The sequence below is a fragment of the Chanodichthys erythropterus genome, chromosome 22 (genome assembly GCF_024489055.1).
Source record: "Chanodichthys erythropterus isolate Z2021 chromosome 22, ASM2448905v1, whole genome shotgun sequence".
NCBI classification, from domain to species: domain Eukaryota; kingdom Metazoa; phylum Chordata; class Actinopteri; order Cypriniformes; family Xenocyprididae; genus Chanodichthys; species Chanodichthys erythropterus.
In genome coordinates, this window is record NC_090242.1 from 9,995,857 (window position 1) to 10,022,774 (window position 26,918).

The following is a 26,918-nucleotide window of genomic DNA, read 5'->3' on the forward strand; positions in this document are numbered from 1 at the left end:
AAATATTTGCATTTGGCATGCTGACCGAGAAGAAGGCTCTGAGCTCGAAATTTGGCCCAAATCTGGAGCACTATTCCCCATCCCCATCCCTGGCTGGGATGGGAATTGAAAGTGAGGAGTTTGGGTGGAGGAGGGATGCTGGAAAATCTGTCATGGAACAGAGGTAAGTCGCCTCTATATATAAGCCTCCTCTCGCTCTGAATGAGTAGATTATCTGAGCATGCTCACCCAAACTTTCTTAATAAAACAATTTAGACTCTAAATTTTGTGGGGAGTAACAGTATGACCTAGCAGAAGCATTTAAGTTTTATTTCATTCAGTTGTAGGAAATTATTTACCATCCAGGGCTCCATAAGCCTAAATTGATCGTAGAACCATTGCCACCAATGGAGCTACGATCAACTTGACTTCGTCAAGGCATTAAAAGAGATCAATAAATGCAAAAGAACAGCACACTGCAATTTCTGCTAAGTTTAAAGTGATTATCTAATAAATTAATTTCTGCTTGAGCTCGAGATCGTCAGTGTAGCAATGATAATTAATGGTATTTTTCTCAAAGATGGAGCCTAAGGGAAGCATGCAGAGGGAAAACGAAAGAGGGCCCAGAATAGATCCCTGTGGGACACCACAAGAGATAGGCACAGAAAGTGAAGTGAAGGGGTTCACCCAAAAATGAAAATTCTGTCATTAATTACTCACCCATGTGTTAGGATCCACTTATTGTTGTAATCATACTTTAGATTTAATATTTTCACATGGAATTGATGTTGAGGCTGTTGAAATTCTGCAGCAGAGCGATGACATCTCAGATCATTATCCAGTCTTACCCTAACTCCATTTAGCCTAGGCTGCAAAACCAACTCCTTGTTACAAATATGGTAGAACTATCCCTTCTACCACTAAAGATTGCTTTACAAATAATCTTCTTGATTCCTGAACTCCTCAGCGTACCAGACAGCTTAGAAAAACTCAATGTTGCAACAGAAACTATCAACTCTCAACTCTCTTTTCTAGCACATTGGACACAGTTGCTCCTTTGTGCTTAAAGAAGATTGAGAGCAGTCCAAAGCCATGTTATAATGAGCAGATCAGAAAATGAAGCACAGCTGGTAGAAAACAAAACTTTTTGAGTGAGTGAGTTAAGTGACATGTGGCCAAGTATGGTGACCCATACTCAGAATTTGTGCTCTGCATTTAACCCATCCAAGTGCACACACACAGCAGTGAACACACACACCCGGAGCAGTGGGCAGCCATTGCTGCGGCGCCAGGGGAGCAGTTGGGGGTACGATGCCTTGCTCAAGGGTCTCACCTCAGTCGTGGTATTGAGGGTGGGGAGAGCGCTGGACATTCACTCCCCTCACCGACAATCCCTGCCGGACCTGAGACTCGAACCCATGACCTTTGGGTTACAAATCCGACTCTCTATCCATTAGGCCTGCAGACTGCCCCTGCAAAAAAAAGTTTTTGCATTTATAGCAAACTTTTAGGTATTTAGCATTGCGTGGAAGGACAGTATTTATGCCTACAGAAAGGCCATAAAACTGCTAGATCTGCTTACTTTGTAATTTTAACTATTATAAGAAAACAAACACAACCGTATGTATTTATTTGATACAGTGGATAAATTAACAAGAAATAGAGCTTCATTAAGTTACATAGCAGTAATGACTTTATTAATTTTTTACTTGCAAGATTGATACTATCAGAGAGTAAATTATAACCATGCAACTGTCTACGACAGTATCGCATCAGACAGTGAATTGTAGACCTCCTGAGGGATAATTCCAATCTTTTTGCTATAGAATTGCCTAAATTTGTAAATCATCAAAATCAACAACATGTATGTTAGACCTTATACCGATTAAGCTACTGAAAGAGATGCTTCCAGAAGTCATAGTGTGCTTCTCAACATTTGATTCAAATTGATGCTTCCTCGTTTCCTTGATTTTCTACATCCTCCAGCTTGTTGATGACACTTTTAAGTGACGCTCAAGTGATCAAGAACATTCCAATATACAAATAACTTTACCTTCGATTCCTCCGTCCTCATTTTCTTTCCTTGCCTCCTCCCTTCATATCCTATGGGGGGTGGAGCTGAGACACGAGGAAAGGAAACAAGGATGCACAAATAAGAAATGAGAAGCACCCATAGATCTTCCTAATATTATTAATTAATCTTTGTCTTTAGGATATGTACGAAAAACTTTTAAGATGGCTGTTATTAAGCCTCTCATTTAAAACTCTGCAGAGCTGTGGCCCTCCAGGAATTGAGTTTGAGACCACTGCTTTAAACCATCTCTTGGGAGAACAAGAGCAATGCAAGGCAAGGCAAGGCAATTTTATTTGTATAGCACATTTCATACACAATGTTAATTCAAAGTGCTTTACATAAAGAACAATAATAACATTAAAGCTGCAAGCAGCGATGAAAGGGCCCTCGCACCCGGGCTCACCACCACCTGTTGGCCTCAGGAAAACAGTGAACAGTGGGCGACATGCATGTAAGCGAGTGAATACAGGAGAATTATGCCAAAGTCATTTCGAAATGCCACACTTCCTGCTGTCAACAGATGGCGCTTTGACCGTAACTGAATATTGCCATGTTGATGTCTTCAGCCCAGGACTTTTATCGAACATGTGAAGTTTGGAGCAGACTGGACATTGTATGCCTGAGTTACAACAACTTCCTGTTTCTTTAGTGGTGTTAATCGCATAAATTAGCACTCAGCCAAGTGTTGCATGATTTAACGTGTTTCTAGCATGTTTCATACTTCGTGGCATAATGAAATGTGAATCTGGCAGTGAGTTACAGTGTAAAGCATGCCATTTCCTGTTGCCAGCAGGTGGCGCTATGGATAGCTGAATATTGTCATATAGATGTCTTTAGGCCAGGACTCTTATCACACATGTGAAGTTTGGAGCAGATCGGACATTGTATGCCTGAGTTACAGCAGCTTCCTCTTTCATGGCGAAACATCAGACTTTGTCAGGCCGCCACAGACACGCCCTTCAGCGAAAACTCAAGATCTTTGAAATGTATCATCGCTAAGGTCTTGAGATTAGACTGACAACATTTGATGTTGATCTGGTTAAATCTCTATGAGGAGTTAATCACAGTATAAAACATGTCATTTCCTGTTGCCAGCAGGTGGCGCTATGGATAGCTGAATATTGTCATATAGATGTCTTTAGGCCAGGACTCTTATCACACATGTGAAGTCTGGAGCAGATCAGACATAGTATGCCTCAGCTACAACAGCTTTATCGTTCATGGCGAAACATCAGACTTTGTCGGTCACCACGGACACGCCCTTCAGCAAAAACTCAAGATCTTTGAAATTTATCATTGCTAAGGTCTTAAGATGATAACATTTGATGTTGATCTGGTTAAATCTCTATGAGGAGTTAATCACAGTGTAAAACATGTCATTTCCTGTTGACTACAGGTGGCGCTATGATTGTAACTGAATATTGTTATGAAGATGTCCTCAGGTCAGGACTCTAATAAAACATGTGAAGTTTGGGGCAGATCAGACATTGTATGCCCGAGTTACAACAACTTCCTGTTTCATGGCGAAACATCAGACTTTGCCAGGCCGCCACGGACACGCCCTTCATCGAAAACTCTAGATCTTCGCAATTTAACGTCTCAAAGGCCTTTAGATTAGACTGACCAAATATGATGTTGATCTGATTAAAGCTCTAGGAGGAGTTAATCACAGTGTAAAACATGTCATTTCCTGTTGCCCCCAGGTGGCGCTATGACTGTAACTGAATATTGTCATGAAGATGTCTTCAGGTCAGGACTCTAATAAAACATGTGAAGTTTGGGGCAGATCAGACATTGTATGCCCGAGTTACAACAACTTCCTGTTTCATGGCGAAACATCGAACTTTGCCAGGCCGCCACGGACACGCCCTTCAGCGAAAACTCTAGATCTTCGCAATTTAACGTCTCAAAGGCCTTTAGATTATACTGACCAAATATGATGTTGATCTGATTAAAGCTCTAGGAAGAGTTCGTTAAAGTACAACATGTGGAAATGGCAAAAACTGCACAAATTTTGCAAAGAAAATTCAAAATATCTCACTTCCTGTTGGTTTTCAGATTTCACTCCAAGAGACTTTTTTGTAGGTATTGGGCTGTTAGATTGGTGTACCTAATTTCATACCTGTATGTGAAACGTAGTGTCAGGGGCACTTTGTTGAAATTTTTTAGGTGGCGCTATCGAGCCATTTTGCCACACTTAATTCTGAAGCCCATATCAGACGTAAATTTTCACCACTTCTGACGCATCTGCAAAGTTTCATGAGTTTTTGAGTATGTTTCGTCCCTCAAAAAAGTGATTCACCTTACATGGCGAAACATCAGACTTTGACGGTCACCACGGACACGCCCTTCAACGAAAACTCAAGATCTTTGCAATTTAACATCTCAAAGGCCTTAAGATTAGACTGGCCATATATGATGTTGATCTGGTTTAATCTCTATGAGGAGTTAATCACAGTGTATAACATGTCATTTCCTGTTGCCCCCAGGTGGCGCTATGACTGTAACTGAAAATTGTCATATAGATGTCTTCAGGTCAGGACTCTAATAAAACATGTGAAGTTTGGGGCAGATCAGACATTGTATGCCCGAGTTACAACAACTTCCTGTTTCATGGCGAAACATCGAACTTTGCCAGGCCGCCTCGGACAAGCCCTTCATCGAAAACTCTAGATCTTCGCAATTTAACGTCTCAAAGGCCTTTAGATTAGACTGACCAAATATGATGTTGATCTGATTAAAGCTCTAGGAGGAGTTCGTTAAAGTACAACATGTGGAAATGGCAAAAACTGCCAAAATTTTGTAGAGAAAATTCAAAATATCTCACTTCCTGTTGGGTTTACAAACTTTGCACCCACAGGTTTTTTTGTAGGTATTGGGCTGTTACATCTGTCTACTGAATTTCATAACTGTATGTGAAACGTAGCACGAAGGGCGCTTAATTGAAATTTTGTAGGTGGCGCTATTGAGCCATTTTGCCACACCTAATTCTGAAACCCATATCAGATGTAAATTTTCACCACTTCTGACGCGTGTGCAAAGTTTCATGAGTTTTTGAGAACGTTTAGGCCCTCAAAAATGCGATTCATTTTTGGAGAAGAAGAATAATTGGCTGAGCAATTCCAATAGGGTCCTCACACCATCGGTGCTCGGGCCCTAATAAGGAATAGAAATAACAGTAAAAACAGACAATTTTGCTATCTGGATGGATGAGCTAGGAAGTCTTAGGGAGTTTTGTTGTTGTTGTTGTCCGTCAGAGTGGATCTAAACGGATCTATCCATCAGAGCAGATCTGAATGGATCTTCTTCACACGACAGGACTGCTACCTGTTAAGGCACTTCAAACTGATAAACAAGGTTTCAATCTCCCCTTTTGCCAATACACCTCAAACTGCGCCACACAGCCCTATTCCCCCTTCCAGAGATATCTATGCAACGCAGTTTGAATTTCCCCTTTGGAAAGTGTCCTGACTGTAATCCAGAGATATCTTAACAATGCACCACAGCTCAAATTTCCCCATGGTTTGTCCCCTTATTTAAATTTTACCAAATTTTAACCTAATCACTGATGCTTTCTTCCTAATTCTCCCAGCTCTTTCAACCAGACAGCAATATTTAAAATGCATTAAAAGTCAGAATAACAAGATGATACATAAAAGATATAAAATACATTAAAAATGAAATAAAAACAGGAAAAGGAATTAAAAGAATAAAAAGATAATACGTATAAAATAAAGTGCAAACAGTTCGGACATAGCACAGTGCTCAATCAGCAAATGCATAGATAAAAAGATGTGTTTTGAGTCTGGATTTGAATGGGGCTACTGTTGGAGCACACCTGATCTCTTCTGGAAGCTGGTTCCAGCTGCGGCTGGCGTAACAGCTAAAAGCAGACTCTCCTTGCTTTGAGTGAACCCTTGGTATTTCTAAGTGACTTGATCCTGATGATCTGAGTGATCTGTTAGGTTTATATTCTATGAGCATATCTGCAATGTATTGAGGTCCTAGGCCATTGAGTGATTTATAAACAAGTAACAGTACTTTAAAATCAATTCTAAATGCAACTGGAAGCCAGTGCAAGGACCTGAGGACTGGTGTGATGTGTTCATGTTTTCTGGTTCTGCTCAGAATCCTGGCAGCAGCGTTCTGTACGAGCTGCAGCTGTCTTATGGTCTTTTTGGGAAGGCCAGTGAGGAGCCCATTACAATAATCCACCCTGCTGGTGATGAAAGCATGAACAAGTTTCTTGACTGGAGACAAAGCATCTAATTCTTGCAATATTTTTAAAGATGATAATATGCTGATTTAGTTATTGTCTTTACATGGCTACTGAAACTCAGGTCTGACTCCAAAATCACCCCAAGATTCCTGACTTGATTTTTAATTGTTTGAACCCTAGAGTGAAGGTACATGTTCACTTTGAGAACTTCATCTTTGTTTCCAAACGCAATGATTTCAGTTTTGTCTTTGTTTAACTGAAGGAAGTTTAGGCACATCCAATTTTTAATTTCATCAATGCATTGGCACAGGGAGTCAATGGGGCTGTAGTCGTTAGGTGATAGGGCTAGGTAAATCTGGGTGTCATCTGCATAGCTGTGATATGCAATTTGGTTCTTTCTCATTATTTGGCTCAGTGGCAGCATATATAGGTTGAACAGGAGGAGTGCAAGTATTGAACCTTGAGGGACTCCGCATGTCATGGATGTCCACTCAGACTTATGGTCACCGATACTCACATAATAACCTCTCCCTTTTAAGTATGACCTGAACCATTTAAGGACCATCCCAGAAAGTCCAACCCAGTTTTCCAGCCTGTCAAGAAGTATGTTGTGATCGACAGTGTCAAATGCAGCACTGAGATTGAGTAGAACCAGCACTGATAATTTACCTGTATCTGTGTTTAGGCGAATATCATTTATTATCTTTATGAGTGCTGTCTCTGTGCTGTGATGCGGTCGGAAACCAGATTGAAAGTTGTCAAAATATCCATTCAAGCTTAAGAACTTGTTCAGCTGATTGAAAACAACTTTTTCAATGATCTTGCCTATGAAAGGAAGATTTGAGATTGGTCTGTAGTTGCTCAATATGGTGTTATCCAGATTGCTCCTTTTCAAGAGGGGCTTAACAACTGCAGTTTTCAGGGATTTTGGATTAGTCCCAGAGAGAAGTGAGGCGTTTACCACTTCTTAGGGAAATTTGCTTCTAAACAGTTAAACACGCTTTTGAAAAAAGATGTGTGAAGTGTGTCAAGGGCGCAGGTTGATGTTTTAAGGTGCTGTACTGTTTCTTCCGAAATTTTACCATCAATTGCTTCGAAAACAGACATAATAGCTGCTTTATGAGGTTGTGATCTGATCTGTTTTACCCCAGTGCAGCTCAAGGATGTGCTGATCGCCTTTCTGATATTATTAATTTTCTCAGAGAAGAAGGAAGCAAACTCACAGCATTTGCTGTCTGAGAGCATTTCACTGGGAATCTGACTTGGGGGGGTTTGTTAGTCTCTCTACAGTAGCAAAAAGAGTGCAGGTGTTGTTTAAGTTTCTGTTTATAATATTTGAGAAGAAGGTCTGTCTAGCTTTGCCTAGTTCCACACTGAAAGCATGAAGAATATCTTTATAGATGTTATAATGGATTTCGAGTTTTGTCTTACGCCACATGCGCTCAGCTTTTCTGCATTGTCTTTTCATATTCTGCACTGCTGTTGAGTTTCTCCACGGTGCTTTTTGTCTGCCACTTTTCTTCCTGACTTTCACAGGAGCAATGTTATCGATAACATTCTGTACTTTTGAGTTAAAAGAATCAAGGAGAAAATCAACAGAGTCTGCAGATATGCTTGGTGTTAAAGATATAGCCTTCATAAACTGTGTATTTTGTATTGTCATTTAAGCATAGCTTTTTGACTGAGACAGATCTAGCTTCAACAGTTGGAGAGATCAATATATCAAAGAAAATACAGAAATGATCAAATAGCGCTACATCCTTAATGACAATGGATGAAATGTTTAGACTAGGGATGCACCGATTGGGAAATTCTGGGCCGATACCGATACCGATGTTTAACATAACATCTTGGCCGATGGCCGATGCCGATGTTTTTTCTTTTTGTTATTTATTTCTTCTTTTGTGCCACGGAAACCTACAAGTCTTTCAGCTCTTGATCACACTATCCTAGAATAAGCACAAATTCAATCAAACCAATTTATGAAACAAAAGCAACCTTTAATGTCACTTGGTTGACATTAGTTATAACCTTATTTATGACAAGTTCTTTACCTTTCTGAAAAATAACATTCAAAAACATTTGACTGCTAACTAATCAATGAAAAGATTGTTTCAGTACATTGCCCAACAAAATTATTTGAGTGGTTTTAGCCTGATAAACAAAAACTTACTCAATGAGATTATTTTCATGGCCCAATAAAACATTTTTTTCTGATAAATAAAAAAAAAATACATCAAGTGTAAATGCAAAAACAAGTGAAATAAATAAATTATGCTATTAAAATAAATTGTTATTCATAAATACAAACATAAATAGGGCTATCTTTCAACTTGTGTTTTCTCATACAGAATAAAACATTACAGTGTTTCAGAACTTACAGGCTGGAACATGGGGCATCTTATAAAACAAAAACAGTACCTCCACTTCTGATCATTAATGACACATAAGTAACCTGCTGTATCTCTGGCCTACTTCTTAATAAGATGCATGTTTTTCTTTACAAAGATAAGCATCTCTGCCTTGTCACAGCAAAGCCTATTTCTCTTTTCATCCAAGACATGAGACACAGAGCTGAATAACCGCTCACTCTCGGTGCTGGTGCATGGCGCACTAAGGTATTTGCGTGCCATTTGTGCGAGTTCGGGAAAACGCAGGTGGTTATTTCTCCAATAACAGAGTGCGCTCTCACCTCTGGGAATAGTGGTCTCTGCCAGGAAAATACCCAGTTGTTGGGATACAGAGGTACTTGTCCTCTCTGGTCCATTTTCTTCCAGAGTCTCCTCAAACACATCATGCAGGGAGGGCCCTGCTCTGTCGGATCGTTGCCTCTTGCGCTCTGTGTCATGTGCGCGCTCTCCATCGCGCGTCCAATCCTCTGCACCGGCAGCAGGCAACAGGTGTGCCTCAAGTATTTCTCGAGCGCGTTGTTTAACATCCTCATCAAAGTAACGATCCTTGTATCTGGGGTCCAAATAGGTGGCAATGCAGAACATGGGATCGTACTGGATTTGATCGAAGCGTCTATTTACAGCCTCTAATAATGAGGTCTTTGTTGTTTTAACGCCGTGGTCTGTGTCAGCCTGCTTACTCAGAAGACGTCTCAGGGCTGTCACAGAGGGGATGACATCTGCAGCTGATGCTTCTGATGAGCTAACTTCTCTCGTCAATTGTTCAAACGGGGAGAGGAGTGTTATAAAGTTTTCAATTAATTGCCACTGGTGCGCACCGAGAGTGGCCGGGAGGTCGTAGTCTGCGGCATATGTAGCAAGTGCGCGCTTTTGTTCCAGCAAGCTCTCCATTATATAAAATGTACTATTCCAGCGAGTGGAAACATCTTGCTGTAGCCTTTTTGGTTTCATTCCCAACTGGATCTGCACAGCCTGGAGACGTGAATATGCGAGGGGTGAGTGTTTAAAGTGGCCGACGATTTTTCGGCAAATAGCCACAACATCCGTGAGGCTGCGCTGGCTAAAAACACCATCATGAATTGCTAGTTGCAGTGTGTGAGCCATGCAGCCAAAACTAGCCAGACCACTGTCCATCATAGCTTTCGTCATATTCCTAGCATTATCTCTCACGACAGCATGCACTCTGGTTTTGTCGATTTTCCACGTCTGGAACATTTTCTCAAATGCCTCCGAGATAGCAGATGCTGAGTGGGTACCTGCGAACTCCTGGGAGTGCAACACTGCCTTCACCAGATTGAAGTCCTTATCAATCCACTGTGCCGTGAGGCTAAGCATGCTCACAGGGCTTACATCTGAACTCCATATATCTGTGGTGAAACTGATTGCAGCGATGTCGCAAGCCAGTAGCTCACGAATGTGCGTGGCCACAATGTTGTGGATTTCGGGGAGACAGACCTCGGCAAAGTGACGCCGGCTCGGCAGCGTATAGCGTGGCTCCATAAACTTAATCAGACTCCGAAAACCCACGTCCTCCACTACAGAGAAAGGCTGGTCATCTAAAGCGATGAACTCCATCACCTTTTTTGTTATTTGCTTCGCTTTGGCGCTGTCTGGAGGCAGCTGTTTGGCTTTCTCAAATGCCGTGTCAATTGAAGTCTGAGTGTTACCGGGGGTTTGCGCTTTCTTGGCGGCTTCATTTTTCCGTTTTTGGTCAGCTTGCAGGTAATCGCCGTACACCGCCTCGTGCCTGCTTTTCAAATGTCCAATGAGATTTGTTGTGTTAAATGACTTTCTAACAGCCCCCCCTCTTGAAATTTCAACGGAACACGTATTGCAAACTGCAAAACGCTGATCTTTCTCTGAAACTGTAAAATATTGCCACACGACCGCCATCTTCTTTGTTTAAATTACTGAGGACTCGGTATCTCCCCCTGCCCAAATAAAAAGAGGGAAAAAAGTTTCTCCTGAGCACAGCGTTCATGACACACATAATCATCAGACATCGGTGAATGTCATTTTTATTTCCCGATGGCCGATGGCAGTTAACGAGGCAAATATCGGCCGTTTCCGATGTTCAGCCGATGCATCGGTGCATCCCTAGTTTAGACCCTTACTAATAATTAGATCTAGAGTGTGTTCACGATTGTGTGTGGGTCCATGTACATGTTGAGTCAGATCAAAAGTATTCAAAACAGTTATGATTTCTTTTGCCATACTGGATTCTGCATTTTCTGTGTGGATGTTAAAGTCCCCAGTAATAGTAAAACAGTCAAACTCTGAGGAAATTGCTGATAACAGTTCTGTAAAGTCCTCCACAAATGCTGGAGAGTATTTTGGAGGCCTGTAAATAACTATAAGTAGAATGCGAGGAGCACCTTTTAACACAATACCCAAGTATTCAAAAGACAAGTAATCACCATATGACACTTGCTTGCATTGATAGACATCTTTAAATAGAGCAGCTACACCTCCACCTCTCCTAACAGCTCTGCAGACACTCATAAAAGTAAAGTTAGGAGGGGCTGTTTCATTCAGGATTGTTGCACTGCAGCTGTCTTCAAGCCATGTTTCATTTAGAAGCATAAAATCTAGGTTGTTTGTGGTTATAAAGTCATTGACTAGAAGTGATTTATTTTTAAGTGAGCAGATGTTTAAAAGTGCTAACTTAACAGTCTTACTTTCTGTCTCTACAGTAATCTTAGTTTGACGTGTAATAGGCAGCAGATTAAATGGGTTTGCCAAACGGTTTGAGAAGGCCTTAATTGTATACATTTTAACCATAAATGCTCATCTTGAACTAGCTCTCTTCTTCTTCTCTATTTGAAGTCCAGCAATGTAGACACTGCTAAGTGTATTACTGCCCTCCACAGGTCAAAGTTTGAACTAAATTGTCATATACAATATGCTAGTGCAAGTATATAACAATCAGTTCAAACTTTGACCTGTGGAGGGCAGTAATACACTTAGCAGCGTCTACACTGCCGGAATTCTAATAGAGAAGAAGAAGAAGAGAGCTAGTTCAAGGTGAGCATTTAAGAACGTTTTGAACCTGCACTGAAACTGACATTTGGACCTTCATTCTGTTGAACCCCAGTGAAGTCCATTATATGGAGAAAAATCCTGTAATGTTTTCATTAAAAACCTTCATTTCTCTTTGACTGAAGAAAGAAAGACATGAACATCTTGGATGACATGGGGGTGAGTAAATTATCAGGAATTTTTTATTTGAAAGTGAACTAATCCTTTAATTGCAATTGGACATGTTTTTTTGTTTTTTTTTTAACTGTTTGTAAACTATGAGTCCAAGTCTTTTGAGATTTAGTTCTGCTTCTTAGCCGATATTTTTCTACCAGTTGTTGCTGATGTCCATTGGCTTTTTTCCTTTTGTCCTGTATTCTCTGGTCCACCATTGCTGTCATCCTAAGGCTCTACAAGCTGGTCAAGTGAATGAATTTCTTCAAAGAAGTAATTCAGTTCATTATTTTCCTCAGCCATGTCATTGCACAGATAATCATGGTCTGATAATGCATCTGTATTGTCTTCCTCATTCTTATCCAGGTGGTCAGTAAGCTTAATTGTTTTTCGGAAATGTGTAAAAACTGTTGACTGCACATTTTTCCAGTTACTGTGCCATACAACTGAGAGACACTTTTTAAGTGTGTCAGTTTCAAAACATTTTGGGCTACCTCACTAAGTATGATGGAATTGGGCACTCGCATGGTTGGTTGCCCTCTGTGCTTGTTGTGTCCCTTCTTAAATTGTTTGGCTTTTTACTTTTTATTAGAGCTCATTCAGTTCACGTGTTGTTTTAAGTGCATTGTAAAAAAAAAATTCAGCTCAAAGGGTTCTTACTGCCTTTCAATTTTAAGCTTAGTACCACCTTTTAAGTTAAAATATAACATGCTATGGCTGTTGTTTTGCTGGCGGTACAGTGCATTTCTGATCTTTTATATTGTTGTTTCAGAACAAGTGCAGTGATCACACCGACCCTCTCATCACACTGAACCTCGAGTGCATTGCACCGGGCCCATGTTCCAGTGACATGGAGGTCATTCCCCTGTCCACATCCCCTTTATCACCCCATCCCCATTGTCTTGAGAGCCCTTGGAATGGCGTTCAACTGCCTCCCCATCACCCTCTCTGCCTGTTTCAAAGAAGCTGAAGAGGGACCAGGGATAATAGCTCACTTAAAGCTTGACTTATTTTAAGACATTGAGTAGACCCCTTCTCATGATTCCCTCTTGCCATTTCTTCTTTGTAGGATATAATTTTTTATAATCCAAAACTAACATTCTGGCTGTTTGTGTCCCTGGTTCTCTTTCAGTCTTGTGTTATTGGTTCAGGTTGTTTTTTGGACTCTGAATCATACTGTTTTCCAAGGGAAATGCCACTCCATAGTGGGAAAAGGCCCAAGTAGTGCCCTGTCAGGAAAGTAACAATCCCTTCACACCTGTACATGTTGTGTCTTGCGTGCAAAGCAGTTCTTGTTGCTTTGGCCATGGATAGGTTCTTCAGATCCAGGAGATTAGTGTCTCCCTCAACTAATCTTCTCTACTCCCCCAGATGAACATCTTCATTCAAGTTTGTGGTGTCTGTATAATTGGCAGGAATGTATTTGGTACTGCCAGGGTTTGCAGCATCTGTACAGGTTAACAAATTGTGCAGCGTGACGCAATCTTTGACTGTGTACAGTGTTTGTTGTACTACAGTAAATTAGCCGGCCAAAGATTCTCCACCGGGAAGCCAAGATCTCAAATGTGTTCTCGATGGATCTTCGTGCCCATGAATGATGGTAGTTGTACACTTGATCGTTGAGGTGCAGGTTTGAGCCTGGGTGAAACAAGATTAAAGAGAATGAAAACATGTTACGTGTATATAACCAAACATTTACACAATCAATATTTAGAAGTATACTGACCAGGAATTGGACGCTTCAAGTTGCAGTGCAGTAGGGGGCCATGACATTTGTGCCTGGCAGAGTGGTCGGGGGTGGTATTCCTAGCTTGCCTTCCAGGAGTCTGGATCCAAAGGTGCTCTCTTTGAAGACACCACTGTCACTTTGACAACCATAGGCTCACATTTCTACCATAGTAAAACAGTAGTGAGCGTCAAAAGCTGCCATTAACACAACTGAGTGTGTCCCTCATTAGTTAAAGTGCCAGAGTTCAGAGGCGCTCTGATTTTTACATGGTTCCCATTGATAGCACAAACACAGAGTGGGAAGTTCCAGATCATCGAAAATAATTTGCGATATCAATCCATTTTGTTTGCAATGGAAAAGTGACGGACTCGGCTGTAGACTTCCATATGGCTCTGGAAAAAGCTTACACACGGTCCGGTCCAGCTTCCCAATCTACAAAGCCCTGGACATGACATGCAGGAAAAAAATAGTAGGCTAAATCGTGTGCACGATTTACTAATTCGTTCCCTCGATATACTAAAACATGCACACAATTTACTATTTTGTTCCCTCGATTTATAAATCATGTGCATGATTTATACAACAACAAGCAAAGCAGCATGTCCTTCTCCTCCATTGTTGTTGTTGTTCTTCTTCTGTGTCATTTGTCACACCGTAAGAACTGCTTAACTGCTCCTTGCGGACCCCTGAAGGCCAGGGAGAGGTAATCGATCACCTGTGTACACGTAAGAGTCAAATGAAGTATTTTGCAAGGATGTACGAAGTATACTTACTGCTTCAATCATATTGCATAGCAAATGTCAGAAAGAATTCTTTGTTGGATCCTTGCCTGGTGTGTGAATGAACAAACAAACAAAAGGCAATTAGCCACGATTCTCTGCTGTATCCTGTACGTGACGTGATAGTCTATCAATTTTCTAAATTGCCGGAGGCCTTTCCGTGTGGTAAAGAAAATGTGTAGACGGTAGAAGTGGTGCTTGCTAAATGAAATTATACTGTGTTTTGGTATACCAGCGGTCATAGAATGTGAACACCATTCGCCTAAAAAGTCACACAATTGCTAGCTAATTGATATTATAATTATATTATTTGGCATTTTAACATTCCAAATCATCTGCAGTGAGAATGCCCCCATCCTCAACAACAAAGATGTCTCCATGTGAAATTATTATGGGTAGACCTTTCCCAACCCCATGGGTCAAATGTTGCACAGGCTATTTTTTCCACAAGTGACACAGAGGTGATCATCGCAGAGTATGTGGATTCCCTAGTCAAAACACTGAATGGCATTAATGTTTCTCTTTCTTTTCCTATTTCATGCAGAAAAGCCAACTCATCCTATTGTTCCAGGCCAACAGGTTTTGATAAAGTGCTTTAAGCCCACAAAGCTTGGGGAGCCTAGGTATCTTGGGCCTGCCACTGTCATCGCTGTGACAAGGACAGGAGTGCGGACTCACTTCCAGCCACAGTGGATTCATGCCACTGGACTGAAGGCGGCTCCAGCCATAGGGGAAGCTCAAACTGGCTCGGAGGGGAAAGTATAGTGGTGGAGGAGCTGAACAAGAAGTTCCATCACTGTTCTGAATCCAATGAGCAGGGGGGAGCCAACTGAGGACAAAAAGATGTGTATACAGAGACAAAAGAGAAAGCAACAATTATTGCTAAACCTATTAGGCCATGGCCTCTAAATTAACAATATGCCTGGCTATGCTGATAAGCCTGCTTACCTGCTCGCAAGCCCTTGTCAGCACGGGTAATGGAATTTAGATTAGGTTAGATCATGAAGAAGCACCACCCGCTTAAGCAGCAAACATGTGCTGGTGACTAGCCAATTATACTGCAAAGTCAGAAGGCAAGAAAGGCGCCTGCAATGTTTGCACGAAAATGCCACATAGTGCTTCCGGACCACTTGTAGTGGTTGGGCCCCCAGCCTTGGAAGAGGAATGGGAGTGCCCTGTATTTCTTAGCGTGGTTGGAATGCTAGCAGCCTATAAAACAACCGGGAAATGGGCCAGAGTGACAACTATAGGTTCAATCCCAGAATAATTTTGTGTGGAAAGAAAAGATCGAGCATTCAAGCTAGGTGAAATCCCCAGCAATAAATGCAATCAAACGTATTGGCACTGCCAAATAAAAATAATTCCCTGCTGTTACCACTTCACTGTGCTTACATATAATGGGAGTAATCACATCACAAGGAATAGATGCACACCACACTGTGCATTTAAGAAAGCCAAAGTTGTCACATGTATGCCCCAAGCCATATTGGAACTAGGGTCATTAAAGACTGGTATTGGCTGTATGGACACACTGTTTACACATCTGTCCCCATATACTGGAGTGGAAGATGTCCGTTGGTAAGTTTGGAAGAGCACTCCATGATTATCCAACCACAAAGCCATAACAATATGACAAAACAAAGGAAAAAACTGCTTCATCTCCAGCCGCAGTTCAATTAGCATCTAGGCAGAACAACCCAGTGCCAAAAGAAACATTGGACTGGTACCAAAAGGTTCTTTGAAGGCATATTTCCAGCAATAGGCGTCAACAGCCTGCAAATATAATTTACAAGATATGAACTTATTATGTTCATTAACACCACCAAACACACTCTAGCGGCTATCAAAGAGGAACGGAGAGGACTCCGCCTAACTACTCTGCAAAACAGACTGGTTCTGGATCAACTGACTGCGGTGAGAGGAGGAGTGTGTGTTATAGTAGGAACATCTTGCTGCACATTCATGCCTGACAACAATGTTAATAGACATTTGATTGATGAAGGTTTAAAGTATATGACCAAAATTGCTCAAGAATTACAGGAAAGGGAAGTAAAATTGATAGAAAACGGGATCTTAGCCCCCTCTCTCTCCCTGCATGTACTCGTTAACCTTGGGGAGCAAGAGAAAGATGGAGATGGGGAAAAGAATTTGTTATTGTTTCAGAACATCTGTTTTTATTATTTGGATATGTATATATGGTTCTTGAAAACCAGCCCACATAGGAGATCTGGATTTGTCCAGCTAAAGGAATCTGCTTCCAGGACATCTGAGCAATGTAAAGTATTGTTTTCGTCTTTAGTATTGTATTAGATTCCTATATGATGTAATGTATATTCTTATTGTACAAGGAAAAAATTTAACATTCTTCCCTCAGCTTGAAAGTCATTCCTGAAAGGACTGAGCATATTCTGGTGGCACTGGAGAATAGAGAAATAATCTAACAGTTTTATAATTCCTGAGTCTGATGTGTTTTATCTCCATCAGATTCCCATCAGCTCACTCTGGATCCAAATCCTGGATCACAGTGAATGAAAGCCTCCAACTGTCTAATAGGAACAGAGTAATCCAGACAGATTTGATGGATATTGTTAAGTGTTGTGTAGAGGGAGTATGTGTGGATGCTGTTACTGGAGTGGGAATAATGTGTCTATATCAATTTTATATAAGAGCATCAGCGGGAAGGGGGGAGGTTATGAGTGTATATTTGGATGTAATGATCAGTCCTGGAGTTTGACCTGCTCCCCTTCCAGTTACTCATTCATTCATAATATCACAGATTCTGAGCTCCCTGTAGTGTCCAGCTGTAGAATAGGAGTGAATGTGGACCACAGTGCAGGAACTCTTTCCTTCTACAGCGTCTATGACAAAATGAGCCTCATTGACACAGTCCAGGCCACATTCACTCAGCCTCTCTATCCTGGGTTTAATGTTTATTATCCTAGATCATCAGAGAGATTCTACCGATAATACTTTGAGCTGAATTATGAATCAGTAATGTGAGATGTTATAGAGTTTCCTATTTTCTCTTGATTACATTAATACAACAGCTGAACTTCTGTCACTGAAATAACATGTCAGAATAAATGTGTGATATCCTCATATAGACCGTAAGATCAGTGTGTCAGTGTGGATCTGTGCTTTTCTCAAGCTTTGTTTGTGTTGATGGAAAACATAGTCATTCAGTTGTTATTGTAGTGTTGTAACATGTATATTCTGTTTTGGGTCTGTTCCCTTTCTGTTTTCTTGTGCTCTTTGTCATTGTTAATTAACCTAGTTTCCTAACGAGTGCCCGTTTGTTTCCATGTTTACTGATTTGTTTCACCTACATTTCATTTGTTTCCTCTGTGTATTTATAGTCTTCAATTTTAATTATTTGTCTTGTGTTGCCTATGCTGCCATGTGTTTTCTAATGATCATCTTTATTGTGAATTCTTTGTTTTTTCCTATTATTAAAGTGCTGCAATTAGATCCTTGCCTGACCACACCGTGACAGATCACAAGACCTTCTAAATATGGATCTAGCAGCAAGAAAAAGCCCTGAGGACCAGCTATTAATGGGGACATTCCCTGGAGAATTATGTGGAGGACTTCCTTGAACTGTGCCACCAAGTTTGCTGGAATGAGGCCACATTAGCCCATTTTGCACCAGGTAGTTCTAGGAACTTAGTTCTAGGAACTAGCCCCCGAGAACTAAATATTCCTGGGATCGAACACACAATCGCATAATCACATGATAGCATATTGTTGTATATTGCAATGCTCTACCAATTGAGCTACGCGAAACCTGAAATATGAAGCAGATAAAAGGGAACAATGAATTAAAATGAAAGCGTCCTGTTGTCGATAGGGGCGCAACTTTAGTAAATGCTCCTATGGGTCGTATTTCAGGGAAGTGACAAACAACCTATATGGGCGTATTGGTTGGAGGACATGTTGGCAGAAATATATAATCACGTTTCGCTTGGTCCCCTCAAAGATGCGTTGGATTTTCTCTTTAGCATAAAGGTTGGGATTTCCATCTATCACAGTTTTCCAAGTTTGAAGAGTTAGTTTGTGGAATAAATATGAAGGCTATAATCTGTGTGTGTGTACACAGCTTTTTAAAAAATGGCGGTTGCTGGTGTTTCACGTGCATTCAGCCAATCAGCATACACTTACGTCACTGGGAGTTCCTAAAATGGGGAGTAGGAGCTAATTTAGTTCCCTCAAAAAGCGTTCCTAGAACTAAAATCATTCCCAGTTCCTGCAGTGCAAGCACACCAAAAAGCAGGTACTTGGCCATAAACTATAGGAACTATAAAAGGTTCCTCCAGTGCAAAGGCCCCAATTGCCTGTGGGAAATTCCAGGAGCTCTTTGCTTTAATACACCGAATATGCACTGTGGATGACTGGATCTCTCCTTACAGAAGAGGAGGTTGAGGAGAATGCCCACTCCACAAACGGCATGCCCATTCCAGCTACAGCCGCCCATAATCCTCCAGTGGACTCAACTCTATTCCCAACGCCCAGCCAATTGGCCACACTTCATGCACAAGGACTTCATGCCTGAGCTCACTGCAGACACAGAGACCGAGTCTGCCTCAGAGAAAGCACCAGAGCCGATGGCTATGCCACACTTCGCCCAGGAGCCCGAGCCCAACGGACAGTCTGACCTGGTATGTGAGGCGGCTACATCATCCGTTCCTGTGGAGTTGCTTGTGGAGTTCAAGGGCATGGAGGGTAGCCCCACCCATGCTGTGGATGAGTTCTGGAAATTTTATAGAGGAACTGGAGGAGGTTATTTCACCCATTTCTCCCATCCCCGCTAGTCTTGTCCAGCTCAAAGTCTCCTGTGTCTCCAGAGTTCCCACCCAAACTCCTTCTTCCAAAGTCAGCCAGTTCCTCAGCCCTGCCTCCACTGGTTCCCTTCAGCCTCTCACCCCTACTCTGACACCTCTGCATGGTGTCAATTTACCTCAGGTCTTCAGGTTTTGGTGAGCGCTTTGTAATATGTATTCACATTAGATTTTAAAGCAACACAATTCGTTTGCAATAAGACAAACCAGATTCAAATTGCCCCGCAAATTCGTAAAGCAAAGAAAAATAATTTCTAGCTGATCAACATTATGAAAACTGGTAAAACTTTTTTAGGAGCTTCAAAAGATAAAACACCGAAATTCCTAATATTACTTCCAATATTTCCAAATTATGTTCATTTTCATAGAGCGGGCCAATATCGTGATGATTATTTAAAATCAATCGAGAGAAGCAGATATTGTTATCGTGATAAAATACGATTAATCGTGCAGCCCTAATTTAATTTAATTTGACTTGACTTGACATTTGATATTCAACAGTATCCATGACATTTATTCAACAGTGCTTTTGATCTGCCTGCATTGCCACTATTCTTTAAAAGGAAAAATGATATACCAATTATCAATGTAAAGCTGCTTTGACACAATCTGCATTGTAAAAAGCGCTATATAAATAAAAAAAAAGGGTGACTTGACTTGACTTCAGATCTCCGGCTCTGCCCAGTAAAGAGAATTCCTCGGCTCCGCCTCCAGCTGCTGATCCCGTCACTCCACCTCAGCCTGTCGACCTATCGGCTCTGCCTTGGCTTCTCCCTTGACTCCACCAGATACCATCATCCTAACAGCCTTGTCCCTCCAGCTCCAACTTGATCAGACATCTACTTGTCTGTGCCACTGACTTACGAGCCGTACAGTGCCCTCCGTCTCTCCACCCCTTTGGCTCTGTCTGGTTTCGTCTTCCCTCCAGTTCTATCTTGGTCCTTAGGCACCCTGGCTCCACCTCTGTTGCTTGTTGCTGTGGCTTCAACTCAGCCTCCAGGACCCATCGGTGTCGCCTGGTCCCATCTGATCCATCGGTATCGCCCGGTCCCTCTGCCTCCAGGACCCATCGGTGTCGCCTGGTCCCAAATGCATGCATTTTGTGGAAGAACATTGTTTTGTTTGTGCTTTAGCTCTGCGTGACTGAGTGGATGAATATGTTTATCCTACTGCTCATAAAACGTTCACTACTAAGCTTAAGATACAACAAGTTTAGATGGAAAGGACCTCAGGCTGACTAGCTGAAGACGTTACTGTAGCTTTACCCACTAATAAACACTGTACTTCCTTGAAAATAAATTCCAGCACAGCGCTACAACAACTATAATAAAATGACCCTTTACAATAGATAATGATTTACAATGAACTGTTACAGAGCTAAATATGGAAATTTAACTGTTCAATAAAATGCTTTACTCACCTGTTGAGCAATAAAAACGCCATCATCTCCGCATCACTTTTACAACATTTCAAATCCCTCATTTCTCACCATTTCCTGAAAGAAAGAATCCCATTGATTATGACCTCTGTCAGTATTTCTTACTTACACCTACTACACCTAAAAAAACTTTGTCTTCTATTGTATTTTTTCTATTTTTTGTCCTTTGCTTTTTTTGTATAAATAATATAGCAAAAATAACTATGTTGTGATATAGTTACTGTAAAATACATTTTCTTGAATAACTGAAAGAATCTTTATTTACGTCATATCACCCACTCCAAAGTGGCACATAATATGAACACTGCTTATGATGTCATAAACTCTTTTCAGTATGTGTTTTTAACTTGCAACCCACATTTGTTACTATTTGCATTTTAATAATATAATATCTGGTATAAATGGTTTCTGCACCCAAACAATGTACCGTTTGTGACAGTAATGTGTGAACGGGGCTTTTATTTTTGGTCTGGCGATGTGACGTCATAAAGCAGCGCCGCACTTCTGCGTCTGTTGTGTTTAACCTGAAGAAAGGTTTGTGGTTTTACGCATTTAAAGTGTTTAAATCAATCAAACTGTTCGATCAATTTAATCGTTTACAAGCTATGTAAAATAAATAAATTAAAATTGAATGTAACATTATAATGCGTTATTTAACATTTGTGAACGTTATTTTTCGTGAATCATGACATCCATACATGAGTAACAGAAAAAGGTGCGTCTCATTTCGCTCTCTTTTTCGAGTATAAATTTATCCTAATAAATTCGGTCACTGGCACCAAGCAGTGATGGAGAAACTGAGCTTTTCGAAACTCCGAGTCAGTTGAACCAAATGCTTCGCAAAATGATTCAGTGATTCGAATCGCCGCACGCTAACGACACCTGCTGGTCAAAACTGTGCAAATGCAACGGGAACACAAACAACTGCAAATGTTTTCATGAAAATGTAATCTATTAAATGTTAGCTACAAATAAATAAATAAATAAATACCATTAGTAAATAAAAAGTGCCTATATAAATAATTTGTGTTCTTGTATTAATTTGTAGTGCTAGTTTTGAGTGTTTTTTGACTAAACTAAGCTATTTAAGTCCATTAACTCTCAGTGCGCCGATTAATGAACTGGGGCACTGATCGAGACGCAAACCTGAGATTTAGTTTGGATTTATTTTGCTTTCTGATAATTATTCTGATCTTAAATATGACAGAGTCCAAACACACAGAAAAACTCCTGGAGAAGAACTGAGATCCACGTGATGTACGTTTAAGATGGCGTTGATTAAAGAGGAGAGAGAAGATGTGAGGATTGAAGCAGCATTCAAAGTGAAGCATGAAGAGACTGAAGAAAAAACAGGTTGGTTTCATTCTCGCAGCTTAACTCAGCAGTACCCTGTCTTCCCTCCTGCAGCTTTCTCTCTTTTCCTTTTTGAAAATTTGCTCATTGCGACTCATTTTGCCAGCACGGGTCACATATTGTCTTACCGATATCAAGATATAAAAATGCATATCTGTGTGTTGCTGTGATGTGAACAATGAATCACGATGTAGTTTTATCTAAGACTCTGCTTACTGTATTTATAAGCAGTGTTGGGGGTAACGCATTACAAGCAACTTGTTACGTAATCAGCTTACTTTTTCAAGTAACTAGTAAATTAACGCATTACTTTTTCAATTTACAACTAAATATCTAAGTTACTTTTTCAAATGAGTAACGCAAGTTACTTTTTCACATTTATTGACTGACAGATCTCCTGTCCCCATGTTGAGAGAAATAAAGTGTGCGCTTTGTGAACATGATAATTATTGTAGTTCTAGACTAAATGTGAACATGCATTTACTCATCTCACTTGCACAAAAACATTCAGTATTCTTCAAAATGAATAAAAACAGTGAAATGCAATCTCAGAATTCTGCAAATCTGTAATAATAAACTATATTAAATTACACAAATATACTTTATGTATTTAATCTCAATTATTATCCAATGTCTTTGCTGCTGACCTTCAATATACCTAATTCAACCAAACTAATAAGCAAAAAATACTTTAGATTTAGAAATAAGAACTAGAACTTCCTCCTCCTGTTCTTCTTTAATCCAGAATGGAAGCACAGCTGAAAGGTTTGTTTGAGCTGCGCCCTCTACTGTACAGGAGTCAATATGCATTTCCTTCAGCCTGAGGCTTATTCATTTTACTTTTGTTGTGTAAGGGCCTTTTTTGCCAAAAATAGAACTTTTTGTTGTTATTAAAAAACAAACAAGCCCAGCCCCGGTGAGAAAAAGTAACGCAAAAGTAAAGTAACGCATTACTTTTCATAAGAAGTAAAGAAGTAATGCAATTAGTTACTTTTTTAGGGAGTAATGCAATATTGTAATGCATTACTTTTAAAAGTAACTTTCCCCAACTCTGTTTATAAGATATAGTTCACCCAAAAAATGCCATGATCTGAGGCAAGATTCGGGAACAGCACCACCTACAAGTGTTGAGATCTGAAAAATGGTTCTTTTTACTCATAACTTTTGAACAATTTGTCAGAAAATCATGATCTTGATGTCTGTGGATACTTTGTCATGCCGAATCTATTGATACTGATGTTGCCAGGATCAGACGAACTATCGGTTCGCCATTTTTAATTTGTCATAAATTGCAATATCTTTTAAACGATTTGACACAAAATTAGGCAGAGATCATCAACAACATGTCCTGAAAGAGTTTGTTCACTCAAAATTAAAAACAACATGAGAGTTAATAACTCTCTCACACCCGTAAGACTTTCATTCATCTTGAGAGGTTTAAGATTCATCCATAGACAGCAATATAATCAACACTTTATTGGTCAGCTCCTGCGTCACACGCATGCGTCATGCTGATCACGTGATCAGCTTTAGCCAATACTGAGCCGGGATTCAGATGTAAACACGGAAGCTTCACTGTGTTACTGCGTCACCTGCGTAAGATAATGACACAATAATTAGTACTTCTGCTTTGGCAGAATTTAATTGCAGTAAAGTACTAGTTATCCCATTTTTTATATCACTAATACACTCTGCTATCTTAGAGAGTTGAGAACTTTTGTCAGGATGTGAGGAAATATAAAAAAAATATATCATTAGCATAAGAGTGAAATAGTGTCTCTCAGGGGAAGTACAAGGAGAAAAGCAGAGGACCTAATACTGAGCCTTGTGGCACTCCATACTTGTGTTTGATGAGACGTCTCTACATTTTCATCAGCTCTGGTCCATTCAGATCCACTTTCCTGCAGAGTTTAGCTCTAACATGGATCAATAGTAATCTCGGAGATCTTGATTAGCTTGTTCAGGTGTGTTTGATTAGGGTTGGAGCTAAACTCTGACCCCCGAGATCCACTGTCCAGAATTGCAGAGTTGTAGAAAACTATATTTTTGTTAATAACATTTATTTTATAACACTTGTTGATAATACAGAAGAGTTAGCTGATATCTCTCAAATCCTTCAGATTGGTCAGATGACAAACTTCCTTCAATGTACATAATATTTATTTGTTCAACAATCTTTGATGTTTCTTTAATTTCATGGTAAAATTCATTGGGTAAATGGAGTAAGAGATCATCTAACATACACGTTGTTGGTTTAAATATTTATGTTGTTTTTTTATGTTTGTTGCTTTATGCCATTAAACTGGGGTTAACTAGTATTTGTCTTTTTTTGCCTTAGACCTGATGGCACTGAAAGAGGAGAGTCAAGAACTGAATGAAATGAAAGATCAGTATGAGGAACATCATGATTTTATTACTGGAGAAAAATCATTTAGTTGCTTACAAACTGAAAAGACTTCACGAGAAAGAGCTCAAAAGGCCACGAATATAATTTATTTCACCTGCCAACATTGTGGAAAAAGGTTCAACAGAAAAGCAAACCTTAATTCTCACATGAGAATCCACACTGGAGAGAGGCCTTACACATGCCCTCAATGTGGAATGAGTTTCACTCAAAAAGTGATCCTTAACAGGCACATCCGAATTCACTCCGGAGAGAAACCTTTCACCTGCAAACTGTGTGGAAGCAGATTCATTCGAAAAGGATGCCTTAAAAGCCACATGAGAATTCATACTGGAGAGAAACCTTTCGTCTGCAAACTCTGTGGAAATGGTTTCATTCGGAAAGGAAGCCTTGAAAGCCACATGAGAATTCATACTGGAGAGAAGCCTTACACTTGCCCTCAGTGTGGAAGGAGTTTTACACACAAACCAACTTTTATTGCCCACATGAGAATTCACACTGGAGAAAAGCCGTACATATGCCCTCAGTGTGCCAAGAGCTTCACTGAAAAGGGAAACCTTAAGAAACACATAAGAGTTCACACTGGAGAGAAGCCGTTCACCTGCCAGCACTGCGGAAGTTGTTTCACTCATAAAGGAAACCTTAAAAAACACGAGAACATCCACACTGGAGAGAAGCCGTTTACATGTGCTCAGTGTGGAAAGAGTTTCGGACATAAAGCAACCCTTAATTCCCACATGAAGATTCACATTTAAATGTTGTGACCAATGGAATAAATATATATTTTGTCATCATTCATGCAGATACACATGAAAAGTCATGCTTATGTGAGAATTTTAGCACTTTATGTGGAAAGTTTAAAATTGCACCATAAATTATTTGTGAAATTAGGGTTGTTTATGCCTCAACTGAATTTGGGCTAAATCTGATTCTCTGCCTTCATGATCACTTCTTTCAGTCTCTCTTGCCACAGTTTAAAAAATGGAGCGGTTGCGGTAGACGCCCTCTAATTTTGATTGTATGAAGGAGGGTGTCAGAGATCCGCCTGCAGGAAACACATGGAGTTCTCTATTTTACTATATTTGTCAGAAGAGACTTCATTTAGTTCTGCTCTGAGGTGGAACATGCAACAAGTCACAACCAGAGTTATATCTAAGATTAAAGGGGTCATGATTTGAGAAATCAACTTTTCCTTGAGCTTTTGATATATAAGAGGTCATCATACTATAAGAATATCCTGTAAGATTCAGAACTGAAAACTTCCTTGTTATTCCAATAAAAGCTTTTATTGACCCAGAGAACGACTGATCCTGGAATGTGTCTATAGATGGTGAAACTCCGCCTCCACAGAAGAAATCAACGCCTACTTCATCATTACAGCTTTAGCTCCGCCCACTGGTGTATTAGTGAGATGACGAGGAGAGAAGAGCGATACAGGACTAAAATAACATTACCTTTCAAAGGATCCTAATGCAAGAATATGGTTATTTATTTTCATCAATGTGAATGTCTCAGTTGAGCTTTATTTATTTGTATTCGGTTCATTTCACTGTGGATTCTTTGGTAAATCAATCGCATTTCGGTGCAAACAGACTTTTATGATATGGACTCGACAGTAATGCAACAACATGTCAGTAACTGTGTTCATTCTAATGCCTGATCTGATATTAATGATTCATGTACAGTCAGATGATCTTTGTCTGTGTGTCAGTAAATCAAATGCCTTTTGTTTCTAAATTATGACCATTTTTGATGTCAAAATCATACAAACATTATAAGTGCACCCCAGGAAACATTATAAAACAATAAAACAACACAGATCATAACCCCTCTAAGATTAAAGGAGCTGTGGGTATTGGCTTCACTTTTTTTGGAGGTCATACTTCCTCTTTATTACAACCCATTTCACCTCTAGAGATTCTAAGGTATATGAGAAGATCATGGACTATAACAAGATCATTGAAGCTTTGGCTCTTCCTAGAAAACCTCCTGAAACCAACCCTTACCGCTCCACCACCTCTGATGTCACAACCCGTTTTGATGAAGTCTTCTGGTTTGGAGATTTTTAACTTCTGCTTGAATAATCACAGTTTAGAGGTGAAGGCCATTTTGAGTCAGGGTTTAGGTGCAGATATGAGCCCACAATCACAACATGACCACCTGCTGAAATAAATGAAACGTTCCATTTTTAACTGTACTGTACACCCATTATTCCTAATTCATTTTTGTATTATTTTTTATATTGTAGTATTTAAGTCTGTTCTGTGGCTTCAACTGATAGTGTTTCATGGCCTTGTTAAACCAATAGCTTAACTCCTAATCTTTAACAGATAGTTTAAACACCTCATTCCAGTACCAGATAGCTTGTTTTATTGGCTCCTGGGTCTCACTTTTGCATAACCTGATTTTGCTGAGTTCAACATATTCCTGGGTCAACATTTTTGTTGATCCTGGAACGTTCAAATCAACTAATCAGATTTGAGGGACAAGTTTACAGATTATGTC

At 40.2% G+C, this 26,918-nt stretch overlaps 2 protein-coding genes across 3 annotated transcripts; one reads left to right on the forward strand and one right to left on the reverse strand.

The window, feature by feature from the left end:
- Positions 1-8,743: 8,743 nt before the first annotated feature.
- On the reverse strand, positions 8,744-10,576 carry LOC137012200 (zinc finger BED domain-containing protein 4-like). The gene has a single exon (XM_067375340.1). It carries the CDS (start codon positions 10,574-10,576, stop codon positions 8,744-8,746), a length of 1,833 nt encoding a protein of 610 aa, XP_067231441.1.
- Positions 10,577-14,359: 3,783 nt separating this feature from the next.
- On the forward strand, positions 14,360-25,621 carry LOC137012896 (gastrula zinc finger protein XlCGF57.1-like). 2 transcript variants are annotated; one of them, XM_067376383.1, is made up of 3 exons: positions 14,360-18,032; positions 21,864-22,009; positions 24,348-25,621. In XM_067376383.1, exons 2-3 carry the CDS (start codon positions 21,925-21,927, stop codon positions 25,166-25,168), a joined length of 906 nt encoding a protein of 301 aa, XP_067232484.1. In that variant the 5' UTR covers positions 14,360-18,032; positions 21,864-21,924; the 3' UTR covers positions 25,169-25,621. The 2 variants fall into 2 exon arrangements, with proteins under 2 accessions (XP_067232484.1, XP_067232485.1); XM_067376384.1 differs by lacking the exon at positions 14,360-18,032 and adding an exon at positions 21,162-21,190.
- The last annotated feature ends 1,297 nt before the right edge of the window (positions 25,622-26,918 follow it).